The sequence below is a fragment of the Rhineura floridana genome, chromosome 9 (genome assembly GCF_030035675.1).
Source record: "Rhineura floridana isolate rRhiFlo1 chromosome 9, rRhiFlo1.hap2, whole genome shotgun sequence".
Lineage (NCBI taxonomy): Eukaryota > Metazoa > Chordata > Lepidosauria > Squamata > Rhineuridae > Rhineura > Rhineura floridana.
In genome coordinates, this window is record NC_084488.1 from 11,586,490 (window position 1) to 11,603,040 (window position 16,551).

At 41.1% G+C, this 16,551-nt stretch overlaps 1 protein-coding gene across 6 annotated transcripts in view; it reads right to left on the reverse strand.

Moving 5' to 3' along the window:
- The window catches only part of PPARGC1A (PPARG coactivator 1 alpha), a 931,093-nt gene that overhangs the window by 106,999 nt on the left and 807,543 nt on the right, over positions 1–16,551 (reverse strand). For 3 of the 6 annotated variants that reach the window (XM_061583991.1, XM_061583992.1, XM_061583995.1), the window contains one exon: positions 3,288–3,467. In XM_061583991.1, coding sequence (XP_061439975.1) covers positions 3,288–3,467 — 180 coding nt within the window. Of the gene's footprint in view, positions 1–3,287; positions 3,468–10,345; positions 10,514–10,534; positions 10,711–16,551 lie in introns of those variants that run through there. The other 3 variants (XM_061583993.1, XM_061583994.1, XM_061583996.1) reach the window with 3 other exon arrangements.

Here is a 16,551-nt window from a genome sequence, read left to right on the forward strand (position 1 = left end):
AATAAACCACAGATTGCCCTCTTCCTGTCCAGATCAAAGGTAGGATCTGCCACTTATGTAGGACCAGATGGCTATACTTGGGAGACAATCTCATGACTGTCATGGAAACCAAGAAATCCTGAGGTGTACCAAACAAGGTGTCCTCAGCACAGCTTAACCCACTCAGGAAAACAAAAGGTCCTCAATATAGCCCCCAAGATCACCTCCACCAGCTCAGGCAAAGAGACCATCATGCCACTGGATGAGTGGCATTTATTTATTTATTAGATTTATGTCCCGCCCGCCCTCCAAGTAGGAGCCCAGGGCGGCGAACAAAAGCACTAAAAACACTTTAAAACATCATAAAAACAGTCTTTAAAATATATTAAAACAAAAGATCTTTAAAAACCTTTTTTTTAAAAAAAAAAGCTTTACAAACATTTTTTTTTAAAGCTTTAAAAACATTAAAACAACACAGACGCAGACTGGGATAAGGTCTCTACTTAAAAGGCTTGTTGAAAGAGGTAGGCCTTCAGTAGGCGCCAAAAAGATAACAGAGATGGTGCCTGTCTAATATTTAAGGGGAGGGAATTCCAAAGGGTAGGTGTCAGCACACTAAAGGTACACTAAAGTACACCAACAGAATGCCAAAGTATCCTGACATGAGATGATAATGAGGCACTATGACATGGGATGGCATTTCATTTGTTCTTTAGCCCTTTCACTTAAAGAAGCATTCCTTTGTTCTCAAAAAGAGTGTCCCCACTACACTGGTTAAGAACAGGACTGTTTTCTTTATTTGGCTGTAAAGGTAAACAAGCAGAAGTAGGGTTCACTCCATCACCATTGCTGAAAGACAACCCCCATCAGGCTTCCTGCATAGCAATAGCCATTCCATCAGGCTACAGCAGATGGTGGGATGAGGAACAGAACCATTCTGTGGGATCTCCTGAAAGGCTACCTCCATTTGGATCCTCCTCTCCCTGAATGGTCTGCATTCCAGCTGACCATAAGAACTGTTATGTAACTCAGAATTGCTTTCTGAGTTTTCATGTTTTCCTCTTCCTTCATGTATTTTACAGTCTAAAAGACAAGACACAAAAGAAAAGCCTGCGGGCAGGGACTGTCTTGTTTTTATTAATCGTGTTAAAGCTGCTCTGGGAGCCTTTTGGCCAAAGAGCAGGGTAAAAGTGTTTCAAATAAAGAAAATTTGACAATTTCATGTTTCTCTGCCAAAAGGTATAGAACATCCCAATCCAATGCTTGCTGCACATTTTTTAAAAAAGTATTTCTACATGACTAATTGCACCAGATTGCTGTTAATTTATGAAAGCTCTACATTTATTTTTTGCATAGTCCTGTGCTTCAACTCCAACTCTGGGTTGCTTTAGGTTTTTTATCTAAGTTACCTGCTACTACTAGGGAGTCTGCCTACCTAGTTTTATGCCAACATATCTTCAACGCTGGCATAACTCTGCAAGTGGAAGAGTAAAAAATAGGAAGGAGCACAATCAGGGGACGAATGGCTTCATGGAGACCTGCAGATTCCCTGGGCACACGTTTTGACAAAGTAACTACAAATTTTCTAGATTTTGAGTGTATTGGTCAAAAAAAAAAAAAGAGCACTCATTTGCAGCATGTAGGCATCTTGGCTTCTGCAGTCTTCCTGCCTTCACCACAGAGGCTCTAATGCTTGAAGTCAGCCTGAATAGCAGCCTTATTGTATCTGTGGAGGAATTCTGTGCATGTGTAACAACATGAGGGGACAGCCACTTTCCATGCCTGTATGTGCTCCGAAATCAGCACTGTCACCAGGGATGCCGAGGAGAAATGACTGGCAAGGTTCCTATATTCTGTGTTGCCCAATGTACCGTCATTTCACGCTCAACTAAACTGCTCAGGGAGCACAGGATCCCGACTATATTACAGCAGTGTAATCACTGGCAAAACAAGCAAGCCTATTGGTCTGCCCTGCAAACAAACTGCAGCGCAAACACTCCAGAGCTGCATTTCATCGTACAGCTGTTAACCAGTGTGTTACTGGTATGATCAGCATTTATTTATTTATTTGTATACCGCCCCCATAGCCGAAGCTCTCTGGGCGGTTTACAGTAACTGAAAACATTAAGACAAATATACAAACTTAAAACACATCTTTTAAAAACAATTTAAAACACAATTTAAAAAATTTAAAACAATTTAAAAGCATATTCTACCACTCAGTCACCCTCTAGATTCTGCCACCTTACAGCTATAACATGCCAGATTCTGTTCTGGCTCCACCCCCACAATCCACAAAATTCTTTCCCAAGTTCTTCCATGGCCCTATCAGTGATCCTGAATTTTAGAAACCCAAAGCGTCATTCCTAAAACACTTGGCTTGGGCATCTGAAATGTTGATACTGGCACATAAGGCTTCTTTATATTTTTGTAATTTGTTACAGGGTAAGTGCCCACTATGATGCAATTTCCAAGATTTTAGAGTAAAAGGGGGTAGAGTTTGCCTGGCGTTGTGTGTCCCTGCATTCAGAAAATGGAGGTGGAGGTGCATGAAGCCAGCAAAACCGCGAAATGCACCTGAGGCTGCTGGAGCCTGATTAGCACCAATGATCACACACAGCAAAAGAAAAGAAGAGGGAGCCCCTGTCTGCCTAGAGTCTCAGTGTCTGGCCAAGGAAAAGATGTGCCACTTGGGAATCAAGGACTCGGTGGACTTCCACATGGGCCACTCCAGCTTCATCTCACGCCACCACCTGGAGCTCGCCTTCCATGCTGCCTTGGCAAGAACGGCATCCTTGTCGACAGTGCCTTCCAGCGCAGGGGCAGCCTGGGCCTCCAGCTGCCCCTCATCCTTCTGTTCGCCATTTCTGGGATCCCCTGGGAAGCTTGTGAAACTTTGGGGGTAATCTGTGTGTGTTGGGCCCTGGGTGAGAGCCAGGGTGGCTGGGGGGGGTCCTGGGTGAGAGCCAGGAGGTTGAGAGGTGTTGAGCGGAGAAGTGCAAGGCAATTGTTTTAATATTTATTTGTTAATTTGTAGTATGTACACTTTTGTATTGTGGCTTTATTGCATATTTTTATAATATCTGCTGCTGTTTTATCTTCTGTACACCGCTTAAATATTTTTATATATATTAAACCGTACAGAAATGACTTAAATAAAATAAATAAATAAATAATCTGAAGCCATATCCAAGGAATCCGAAAAACAGTTGCAAGCACTGCAGCTTGAAAACATTACAAATCAGAACAGATAAAGATAGTCCTCCATGTCATTAAAAATATTCTTACATGGCACAGCCTTTTCTTACCTCAAATATGTTCGATGATTCATTGGCGTACTGATTGGAAATGATTTCCGATTGGTCACTGTACCACTTGAGTCCACCCAGAAAGCTGTCTGCATCCAAGTCATTCACATCTAATTCAGAGAGGTCAAGCTCTGGAAGATCTGGGCAAAGAGGCTGGTCTTCACCAACCAGAGCAGCACACTGAAGCGGGGGGGGGGGGAGGGGGGCAAAAAAGATATAGAAATACTTCCATTAATTAGAGGAAACTGGGAAGAACAGCAGCATGTGAGAAGAATTATATCTCAGTTAATCCACTTACACCACCAAGTCACTAGAGTTAATTTCATTTTGGGAAAGAAAACACTGACATGTCAAGAACCTTGGACAGGTGAGCAACAGAACATACGTGTGTGTGTGTGTGTGTGCGTGCATGAATGCGTACCTGCTTGACAGGAGAAAACCTGACCTTTGCCTTCTAAACCACCCTCCTGTGCTGGGAACAGCCGCTGTTTTTTTAGTCCAGAAGTCTTCTAAAAAGCAAGGAGAGGAGGCCACGATTTCTGATCTCTCAGTTAAGCCAAAACTAGGCATCTCCCTCAGTAAGATCTAGTTTCATTTTAAAAAGAAAAGAAAAAGGTATAACATTGTGCACTGACAAGGCAATACTATGCATGTCTGCTCAGAAGGAAACCCCACAGAATTCAGTTGGGCTTTCGTAGGAGTAAGCATGCAGAGGATTGCAGTCTGAGGTTCCCCCCCACCGCACCCCCCACATGAGGCAGCCAAGGAAGTAGAGCCAGGAGCCGGATGCCATGTGTTTGTTCCTTTTTACACTGGACATTACCACGAAAGGAGAAAGCTGGGATTATTGTTTCCACCAGCAGTTCTGCTTTTTCCAGTAACTCTGGTGCAGAAACGGTGCAAGCCACAGCACAAGCTACTATGCAAAATCAGCAGGAAGGGCAGCAACGTGAAATTATACATCTCTGTTGGCCTCACACACAACATCAACCTGCCAAATGATTCTAGAATTATTAGGCATAACACAACTCTCAGTAAACTGCTATAGCTACGTTCCAACAGCTTCATAATAAGTGGATTTTGAAATATTTCCCATGGCACAAAAAAGCCAAGCACCTGCCAAGTAATGACCAAATATCTATAAATGTCATATTCCATTTATGGAGTCTCCCAGTCTATAGCTTCACTTTCAGGCTAGGAGTGCAGTCTCTGAACGGCAAGGTGCTAGCCAATAGGAAACTGGTCTCACGCCAAACCTACAGGTATCACTAATTGTTTTTTCATAGCTTTATTTATTTATTTATTTATTTATTTATTTATTTATTGAATTTATTAGTCGCCCATCTGGCTGGTTATCCAGCCACTCTGGGCGATGTACAAAATAGACATACAAATACATTAGACAATAGCTTAGTCTCTCCCAAGAATAGGAAAGACATATCTCATCTTCACAACAGTCTTGGGAGGTAGGTCACTGTTCTTTCTCTTTTGGAGACTAGGTACCAGAGTAAGGCACCAAGACTAATAAGGCTGCCCCCATGTTTGGGGAATGGCAGCCCAGCTAAGCCTTGCCCGTCTCCTAGCAAACAAGGACAACCTCTTGGCATTTTTATGATGTTATGAGTACCGGCACCTCATTTTTATTTTTAAACCAAAAAAGCACTATCTATCTGTTGTATTAATCAACCACAACAAATGATCGTAAATACACCACTTTTTCTGCAGTTTAATCATGACTAGATCCAAGAGTGGGCCTTTACGTTTGCTGCGAATTACATTTGCTCCGCTACTCACTCCCCCCAAAAAATCTGAAGTGGCACCCCTAGTACAAACAGCTAGCCTGGGCCATGGCTTGCCCAAGAACGTTTGTCATCCAAGAGGCAGCACAGTTCTAAAAATATGCCTCAGGATTCCTTGCAATGTTGTAGAGGACCCAGCTTCTTTAGCACCCCAAGAACTATTGCCATCTCAAGCAATCTCTTCTGTTGTTTCTGGTGCTAAGGTAATCCAGCTAGCCCTGGCTAGGACTGAGTAATTAGGAGCCATGACTATGATAGGAGTACCAGGTGTCCTATGTAGGATCAAATCCTACGACATGTATCTATTTGTCTAACAGTTGGGCCAGCCGGGCCAGCAATGCCACCTAGCAATGCCTGCTTCGTATGCTATCTGGAATAGTGCTGACTACCAGATGATCTTCCCATGGTTGTTTCCGCAGCACTCCCAGTAACACATGCATCTTCAACTATATCAAAACAGTGCCATTATTTCCCTAACTAGGGAAGGCATCGTCACTGGAGTCTGGTGCAGGGTCTTGGTATGTTCACTCTTAGTGGGTACAACCTGCAAATTTTACTTGGAACATGTGGGAGTGATCATGGGATGACAGCAACCACACTGCTCCAAGTAACTTCCGGTATACATGGGGCCAAAGCCCATGTTTGAGCTGGGATATTGAAAAAGAAACTTATCTCACCCACAGCTCAGCTGCAGAGCATATGAACTGCATACATAAGGTCCCTGGTTTAATCCTTGGCATCTTCAACTAAAGATAACACCCAACAGGGCTAGAAAAGACTCTTGCCTGAGGCCTGGAGAGTCACCACCAATAATTGTTGGACCAATGATGACTCAGTACAAGGCGTATACAAGGTTTCATCCATAAAATCAGAGAACATGATGCTACGCTGTTAAATCTCCTTTCAGAGAAATGCTTAACACACAATTATATATATTTTTTTAAAAAAAATCTTACAGCTTTCATTCTGATCTTGTGAGGTTTGATATTAGGCTCTGGCAACTTTTTCTAGGTAACTGCTACATATGAAGAATCATTGCAGTGCAAAGCTTGTGACAATACTATAGCACATTCCACTAACTAATATCTTTAGGTAATGTCTATTTCCTTAAATTTCTCAGCATCATTTACTTTAGATATCAATCCAACTGAAGATGCACATCTTCTTACTGTGTATCCACAACTGTGCAGCAGGCAAGACCAGGCATGGAGGCAGATGAGGGTATAGCTACAGACCTCCAAATTTTCTTTTTAACTACCTAGTCACAAGCATAGAACATGATGCAGCCAAAGTCGAGCACTCGGATGTTCCACAGAGTTTAATGGGACAAATGCAAGCATGCTGTTAAGCTTTCCAACTGAAATAATTGGGGCTCAAGAGCGCTTAACTTTGGCTGTATTGTGTCCACAGCCTAACCAAACCTTCATTTCTGTATTTTCAAGAATGTTTTCAGCTTTTATACTTTTTTCCACTTCATCTGGTGCTTCCCTACATTAGCACCCATATGAATCAGCCATTATGTGGTTAAAAGGTGACAGCATATCAATCAGTTTACAAATAAAGGTTTCCAACCTGCCACCTTCCATTTCCTGGCTTTATCTGTATCAAATATTGCAACTAGATTCCCCCCCCCAACACACCCCACAAAAGTATTTCAGAATCACCTTCAAAGTTGTCAGGGTTTCCTTGACTTATCTTCTTTTTCTTTGAATGAAGTCAATTAAGGTGAGTGTATCAGCTATCCCAAAGCACTCTCCCCCCTGCAAATATACGAATTCAACATCTGTCATGTCACGCTTCAGAGTAAGTACAGGTTTCTTGCTAAAGTTGGACTTCAGAAAAATAAACTTCCTGAAACATTTGACAGGCGATCCCTGAAAGAGCGAATATGCACTGCATATTCTGTAGGTGTGACAACCTAATTGCAAGGCATGCTTTGGAATAGAGAAACAGGGTCAATAGACTCAGAGCAGCTTAGCGAAGGTTGCAATTTACCATTCCACTTTCCCTGGTCAAGCAGGACGATGCAGGAAATCAGGGGATAGGTGCAGAGAAAGGAAAACGTGAGGGTTGGAAGGAGAGTCCTTCATGTATCATTTCTTTGAAAGAGTACAGAGTTGCAATAGTTCAAGGCCTACCTGAGGTATACATGCACATATGAACACAAAGAAAATTGCAAAAGCGTTAATAAAAGCTGCTGTTATTTTTAAAGTCTTCCTCACCCTCCATGTTTCCAGTCCTAAAGTTGGCAAGTGTTCTAATGCAGAAATGACCTTTTCTTGATACCCAAATGAAATCTGTGATCTTATTAAAGGATATTCTAGGTCTTTGTCTGAAAAGGTAGATTCTCAGCATTGTTCCCCAGGTTTATGTTGTGGAGGTCAGTGGCTTAAAACTGATGCCACAGACTTCCAAAGTATCCTGCTGACTGCTTGACTACTTCACATTTGTAAAAATAGATTCTCTCTCTCTCTCTCTCTCTCTCTCTCTCTCTCTCTCTCTCTCTGTGCACTGCCTAGTTAAGCTGGATGGGTTCTCTCAATAGGTACACATTTTTCAAAAAGGCCTGCAGTGGCCATTTTGAAGCAATATAAGAACTGTGTTATGGGGGGGTTAAAAAACAAGAAAATCTGCTCTTTGCAGTTTTCATTTATCCCTAATGATGGTGTGTCACTTTTTGTTAAAAAAGGAATAGCTGAAGTGAAGTACATCCACTCTCGCCAATGTTGACATGATAATAAAATCAATGCTTCTAGATATGGCACTACACTTCTAATCTGAGACACATTAGTAGCAAGTGTTCCTGTTATTAATTTATATTTGCCCTTTGAACGATGCCAGGTTTAACACTCCAAGTCCTGTAACTGTCCTCATCTGACTCACAGATATCTGGCATTTATCTATACATCTTTAACAGGTGCACCTTCCACGCAATGTCACTTTTCTTTTTTAATAGAGTTAACAGCTTACGGCAGTTATTACACAAGTATACCCTTAATTTTGTAATAAGCTTTAAGAGGATAAAGCAGTTACTAAACACAAAGGCTAATTATTGTGTCTTTCTTTTGCCCCTAGATCATTCCCACCCACCCCTCCAAACGCTTAGTTAAAGAGCAAACAATAAATTAGCTTAACTGCATCAATGATAATGAATCATCATAATTAAGCATCATTCTCCATTAACCTTTCTGGAGGCTCGTGTGCTTTTAAAGGTAATTTTTAAAACTAAATGATGGCCAGTGGGGAAGGAGGGGCTGGATATGTGCCATTTAAATTGTATTAATGAAAACAATCTGTATTTAACAAGGTTGTTTAAAAGAGTCAAGCGAGGGAGAGAGAAGACCCTGAACAATATGCTTAAAGCAAACATACACCATGTGTATCCTCTTTATCAATCTTTGCAGCCTTGCCGTACATTACCTTCATTAAACAGAGCAACACTGTGGGACACTGATCAGCTACTGTGATGTGCAGACCTTTATTAAGTAGCTGGCAATCTCCTTGTGAAGAAGGGGATATAAAATATTTTGTACTGGAAATAAGTTTGGAGTGTTTCAACAACAAGAGCTGCCTTTCATACTTGATGCTGGTACTACTTTAAGAGGAAAGGCGATTCCCCAGAGGAACAGCAGCAGCATGCATCCAGTAACCAGGCTAGCTGCACATAGGGTCAAAACACACACCACGAAAGACTGAACTAAAAAGCTACCTTATCAGTAATACGACTCACACAGACCCCCTTCCTTCTTCCAAACAAGTAAAAAAACCCCAAAGCAAATAAATGCTTGACTGGCATAAATTATATTTTCTTGTTACTAGCCTGAAATTCCTGCAGGAACACTGGTGATTAAAATAGATCACCATTTCCACAGGCATTGGTTCCTCAAATAAGCTCCTGGCAGCATTAGGAATAATGCATGATGGAAAAAACGAAGTCACAGCAGCTGAGACCCATGCAACAAAAAACAAAATGACAATCCAATGGATACTCCCAGCTACTCAGAAACAAATGAGGACTTCTGGAGCCAGAAAGTCACTTGCTTACCACTTTGACTCACAATAGCTATAGGACATATGAATTATCCATACCTCTTCCACTTTAAGTCAAAACAAGAGATGAGCAAATACATTATGCAAACAGAAGTCAGGGGATGAGAAGCAAATTATTTTAAACATGGTTATATATATATATAAATGAGGCTCCTATCTTTGTCTTTTGCCATGAGAAAATAAACACGTATATGCAGAAAATGTTAGAGACTTGTACCCAAGAATATGTACCTATGCACTAAAACATCTCCAATTAAAACGGGGAATCAGCATTCTCTCCTGCTACAAGAAGCATTTAAGGCTGCAATCCTATGAACAATTGCTTGAAAGTAATCCCCATCAAGCTACTGAATGAAGATGCACAGGACTGGCCTACATAAGTAGCTATCATCTAAGGTTTCTGTTTTGGGATAATGAAGGGGGGTCCCAAGTTGCAGGAACTTTTAAACAGCACACCATTTTACATTCAGTGATTTTTGTTTTGCTGATTGCAAACATTTAGACATCCTCAAGCCTCCACTCTTATACTCCAGAGATTCCCAAAGAGCTGCATATTTTCTTCCCCACCCCTGCCTCCTTTCCCACCTCCCCTTTATGAATTGTAGCCAGCAAAAGCTGCAGGTTTGATGTATTGCCATCTATTTTTACTCAAGCAGCGGCAGCAGCACCACAAGATCCTGCATAAACTCTATTCTCATGCTGCATCCTGTTGTCTCAGCGACACATCTAAATGAACAGGACTTCTTCACTCAAGCATTCCAATAGAAGCATCAGGGCATCTCTTCCCAAATATTTCAGTATAAAAGACACATTCCCACAACACAACCACCAATATGAAACCCACCCCCCTTCATACACTGCCCTGTAGCCGATAGTCCCATACAATACAAAGCTACAAATAATTTTTATTACAAGTTTTAAAAGATGAACAAAATCTTATCTGTCTTATACACACACACACAGCTCTTCCAAACTATATGCCACTATAAAGGCACTGAAAAGACTTCAAACACCAATAGCAATACCTTGGAGCACAAATATTGCATATGACTGGAAAGGGAGCCTGAGGCACATAAAAATAGTTTCCAACTGCAGGAGATCCCGATGACAGGAGCCAGTTTAAAAAAACAACAACAAAAAAAACACGAATTGCTCAAGGAACCGGACAGTAATCTTAAAACAGAAAGGGGGGAAGGGGGGAAAACTTACAAGATTAAGATGCAGGCTTTCTTCCATTCCAAAAGGGCTCTTCTAGCTACTTTCCGGTGAGGGAGAAAAAAGGTTCAAAGCAAAACAAGCAAAAAAGGAAAAAGAGAAACGAAAGAAGAGCATACAAGGAAACAAGCCCTCCAGCTGGGTGAATTTGCACGAAAAGATTGACCGTTCCCAAAAGCTCACCTCGATGTCACTCCATACAGAGTCCTGATTGCACATGTCCCACGCCATCCAGCTCCTGAATGACGGCAGCAAAGCTTTGAAACTACAATCCACAGCTAGACAGAGAGGGAGAGCAAATATACTCGCACGCAGCCAACCAGCCCCTTACTGAGAGTGAACCGAAGGCACCTGTCTTACTACTGTTCCCAGTCACATGACAAAGCTATTAAAAAGTAGGCTGGCCTGTCACTCACCCAGCCGCCTTCTCTTGTGCCGCTGTGTGCGAAAGCCAAGTGACGTCACGCTCAGAGGCAGACCTAGGCTGGAATCAAGTCAAGCCAAACACACGCGGAAATACACACACACACACACACACACACACCCCTAGCGAGGCTGTGATTTCAAGAAAAAAAACCCGATTCCCTCCGCCCTCCACAGTGCCACAACTCCAGAACTGAACGATAAATTCAATCAATTTACTTTTTTTAAAAAAACTGATTGTCCATTCCTTTCTCTTCCCCCTCCCCCAGTCTTTTTTCTTTTTTAAAGAAAGCCCAACGGACGAAATGTTATTGATTTCCAAAGTTAGACAGAGGGCAGAAATAGTATCCTGACCCGGAGACCCCTTGTTTTTTAAAATTCTAAACTTTTAATGGGGGGTGGGGTAATGCTAAATGATGATCAGCGCTAAAGTTTTGAACACAGTGTGCAGGGAAAGAAAAGAAAAACATATATTGGTCATAAGAACTGTCCATCTGTATATTCCCTTTCCTTACCTCAAGCAGAAAGATCCTTGCCATGTTTATTGAAACCAAGTCCTACAAAGTACAATGAGCTTACTCTCAAGGAGAAATGCATCTCTGGAAACTCACAAGCAGGGCGTGAAGGCAACAGCCCTCCCATATTTTATGTCCCACAGGCAGGTATGCTGCCTCTATACATGGAGGCTCCATTAAACTATCATGGCTAATGGCTAGTGATAGCAATATCCTCTTACTCTGAAGCACCTAAGCATGATTTAAAAGAACAACTGATTTAATTCTAAATTGTTGTACCACAAATATATTTACAAGAAAATCATTACATCCAAGGTTATATTTAAAAACTTTTACAGCATTTATGTTGTGTTAAATTGCTCAGACTTAATTTACTGAAAGGTAGAAAAAAGCCTTTTCAGATTCTTTGTGTGTCTGTTTTCCATGAGGGCACTCCTTAAAACCAATGTTGTTACATACAATAAAACAGTGGGTTTTTTTGTCCCTAACAACTCGAATTCTTGCTTGCATTTCCATATTAGCAGTAGTTCTCCACTATTGCCTTAGGGTACATTTTTGTATAAACACGATTACATACTAACCATGCTGTTGCTGACCCAGGCTATGCATTTTCTGGGGAGGGCATAAAACATACTCCCCTCCTCACTGTGCACTCAAAACAATGTTTTCCCTTTCTGCCTTTTACAGGTGCATCTGTTTTATGACAACACAACAGAATGAATACACAACAAACCTAAGGTACCTTTCCCACATCAGAAAAAAAGGCCTTTTTCCTCCACCTGAGTCTTAAATTTCTTTTCTTTTTTAAGATTAAAAGCTGTACTTTTAATTAGCCGTGTGCCAGTCTCACACACACATTCTAAATGCAAGATAAGTCATGCTGTGCTACTAGTTAGAGTCACACTACCATAATGGATCATGCCTCTTTGTTATGAAATATTCATTCGGATTGTCATTTGCAAATTTGAGTATTCTAAATGCTAAATGAATACAATTATTTTCTAGCGACAGAATTGAATTGACAGACAAGAAGCAGCAATTCTTGAAACAGTCATTTTCCCCCAGATTCTACATCCATTCAAAATATGGATCAAGCTGCAAGCAAATGTTTAACTCTTTGGTGTCCTTCTTACCCAACATGACTAGTTTGCTGACAGATCCAGAAAATTAAGCAATGTAAAGAACCCCCTGCTTTTGTTTTACATTCCAAATCATATCACACTGTCATTTTTTTCAGGATAAAAATAAGATCTAGACACACTGAAATCAATGAACTTATGTCCATTAATTTCAGTGGGTCTACTCTGAATATAACTAAGTTGGCAAGCGACCCTAATGAGAAAAGGAGTCCAAGATGGGTAGGAGTTTCTAAAAAAGGAAATTCTAAAAGCACAATGGCAAGCAATTCCAACAAGGAAAAAAGGGGGGAAACAGCAGAAGAAGCCAATGTGGCTTCACAAAAAGCTTAGACATGACCTGAAAACAAAAAAGGAGACATACAGGAAGTGGAAAAAAGGCCAGGCCACAAAGGAAGAATACAGGCAGGTATCATGGAACTGCAGGGATGGAGTCAGGAAGGCTAAAGCTGAGAATGAGCTGAGGTTAGCGAGGGATGCTAAAAGCAACAAAAAAAGCTTTCTTCAGGTACGTCCATAGTAAAAGACAGAGAACATAAATGGTGGCACAGCTACTCAATGAGGATGGCAAAATGATAACAGATGACAAAGAAAAGGCAGAAGTGCTCAATTCCTCCTTTGGCTCGGTCTTCTCCCAAAAAAGGGTTTATGACCCTCCCAGGAAACATGAAGTGGAAGTGGCAGGATTGGAGCTTGAGACTGATAGACAAATGGTCAAGATATACCTAATCACTCTGAATGAGTTCAAATCGGCAGGGCCCGATAAACTGCATCCTAGAATATTGAAGGAACTGGCTGAAGAACTCTCAGAACCGCTGTCTATTATCTTTGCGAAATCATGGAGGACTGGTGAAGTGCCCGATGACTGGAGGAGAGCTAATGTTTTCCCTATCTTCAAAAAGGGCAAAAAGGAGGAATCAGGGAACTACAGACCAGTCAGCCTAACATCAATCCCTGGAAAAACTCTGGAGCAGATGATAAAGCAGTCAATCTGTAAGCACCTTGAAAACAATGCAGTGATTACTAGGAGCCAACATGGATTTATGAAGAACAAATTCTGCCAAACTAATCTTATCTTGTTTTTTTGATCGGGTAACCTCCCTTGTAGACTGTGGGAATGCTGTGGACATAATATCTCTCAACTTCAGCAAAGCTTTTGACAAAGTGCCCCATGATATCCTGATAATTGTATTTGTTTTTAGTTACTGTAAATCACCCAGAGAGCTTCGGCTATGGGGTGGTATACAAGTATAATAAATAAATAAATAAATAAAATTAGTAAGCTAGCTAAATGTAGGCTGGATGGAACAACTATCAGGTGAATCCACAGTTGGCTCCAGAATTGTACTCAGTGTACTTATCAATGATTCCTTCTCAAACCGGGTGGAAGTAACGAGTGGGGTACCACGGGGCTTGGTCCTGGCTGGGCCCAGTGCTCTTCAACATTTTTATTAACGACTTGGGTGAGGAGGTACAGAGCATGCTTATCAAATTTGCCGATGATACAAAATTGGGGGCACAGCTAATATCATGGAAGACAGAAACAAAATGCAAAGGGTTCTTGATAGGCTGGAGCATTGGGCTGAAAACAGGGATAAATGCAAAGTTCTACACTTAGGAAAAAGAAACCAAATATACAGTTATAAGATGGGGAATACTTGGCTCAGCAATATGACATGTGAGAAGGATCTTGGAATTGTCATTGATCACAAGCTGAATATGAGCCAACAGTGCGATGTGACTGCAAAAAAGTCAAATGCTATATTAGGCTGCATTAACAGAAGTAGTTTCCAAATTGCGTGAAGTATTAGTTCCCCTCTATTCAGCATTGGTTAGGCCTCATCTTGAATACTGTGTCCAGTTCTGGTCTCTGCACTTCAAGAAGGATGCAGACAAACTGGAACAGGTTCAGAAGAGGGCAACAAGGATGATCAGGGGACTGGAAACCAAGCCCTATGAGGAGAGACTGAAAGAACTTGGCATGTTTAGCCTGGAGAAGAGAAGACTGAGGGAGATAGATAGCACTCTTCAAGTACATGAAAGGTTGTCACACAGAGGAGGGCCGGGATCTCTTCTCAGTCATCCCAGAGTGCAGGACACTTCCTGTTAGAGCCATATGACAAGGGAACCAATTACCTAGAGAGGTAGTGGGCTCTCTGACACTGGAGGCATTCAAGAGACAGCTGGACAGCCATCTATCGGCAATGCTTTCATTTGGATTCCTGCATTGAGCAGGGGGTTGGACTTGATGGCCTTATAGGCCCCTTCCAACTCTACTATTCTACGATTCTATGAAGTTGGGTATCACCCATAAATTTTACTTTACTCAATCTTTTAAAAAAATACAACAAAATAACTGTGAATACAAAGAGGCCACTCATAAAAGAGATTAGATGGTATGACTTCGTTCTTATCATGAAAAAATAAAGTGAATTCCTTCCAAATTATATGCTGATTTAATAATAAAATGGCAGTAAACTATTAGGGCAAAGGTTATACCTCTGCCCTTCAAAAACTCATCTATGAAGTACAGTGCCTGGCTGTCAGAAATGGAGTAGATATTTATTAATTGTTATCAGTGGGTTCATGCTTGATAACATTGTCTTCTGCTATACTTATTACTGTGTTCAATGACTGTACCAAATCCATCACTTTTATTTTTAAGTTCCATTCACACCTTTTATAGAATCATATTTATACTGCAACATCTTAGATTGCTGGGGGGGAGGGGGCATATTTCAACCTGCCCGTCTTGTTTCTATTTTCTACAATTCCACTTAACTTGCTATTTGACAGAAAAGTAGTGAACTGATAAAAAGGTCATCACAAACTCAAGAGGCGGTTCAGAACTGATGGGGAAAAACTTTCCTGGCTCTTGCATTTCAAATTATTATTACACGGAACAACACTGGTTGAAAGTAGTCAAGATTTTTCCTACTGAGATAGGCCGACTTTACAGCTGAAATTGTATTAGCGACAATAGTTTTCAAAAATTTATATCATAGTTTTGTCCAAACAGTTCTTTAAAAATACGCCTCTAGAAATGTAGACGATCTCACTCCAACAAGCATTCTCAATAGAAAGGCTTTTTTTTTTTTTAACAACTGCTTAGCTCAAAATTGATTATTATAAATAGCTTCATTAGGGAGTTTCTATCACACTTCCTCGTTTGCAACACTTGTAGATCTAATAATAAAAATAGGAAGGAATGGAGGAAATGAGAAAAAAATGACTCCACTGCACAGTCCTATTTGGAAAATAATAATAATAGTATACTTTCCTCCAATTCACACATTAATATACATCACAGGATTTCTCTACACTTGATCAGTGTAGTACATGAAACAGCTCCATTTTTTTAGTTAAAGCCCTGCAATTTTTTTTAAAAAAAATACATATCCCACCCTAGCTAATTTATTCCTCCTAACAACCCTGTGAGGTATATTATGCTGATAGTAACTGGCCCAAGCTCACCCAGTGAGGTTCACGACTGACTGCACAATCCAAAGCATTGTGGGCAGTGGAGGGATGCGACAGAGTGGCCGAGCCATCACTGCATCTCCAGTTGCATCACTTACACTGGCCAGGGCAGAAGGTAGTGAGGAAGAGGAAAATCCTGTTGAGCTATGAAGGCCTGGAGCAGGCGTAGCAGTAAGACCCAGATGGGGCCAAATGCCATTAAGAGACAGCAGTGAGGCCAGCTTGGGATCCAGCAGGGGGTTTTTAAGCAGATTTTCAACTGCACCAATTCTCCATCAGACATCCCTCACATAAAAAAAAGCCTAACAAATAAAAAGCATGCTTTGTTCCTTGGTTACACATCCTGTTTCAATGGCAGTCTGTCCATAGGAACCAGTAGCTCTTATCTACTATACAGTAGGATTCATTTATGAATCTCCCTCAGCTCAATAACTAACAGGCACAGAAAAGTACTTTAAGGGTATTTACAAGGACACCACGAAGCATTTCCTGCCTGACAATGAAGCTGCAGAAGAGGAGGTTCTGCCAAAAAGAAAAAGGTGTTTTAATATGATTTGGGCAGTTTAAGTATAGAAATGGAGAGCACTATATCCTTATATAATTTGTGTACACGCTGTCCCTGACATTGCCTGTCATTTAATAGCTT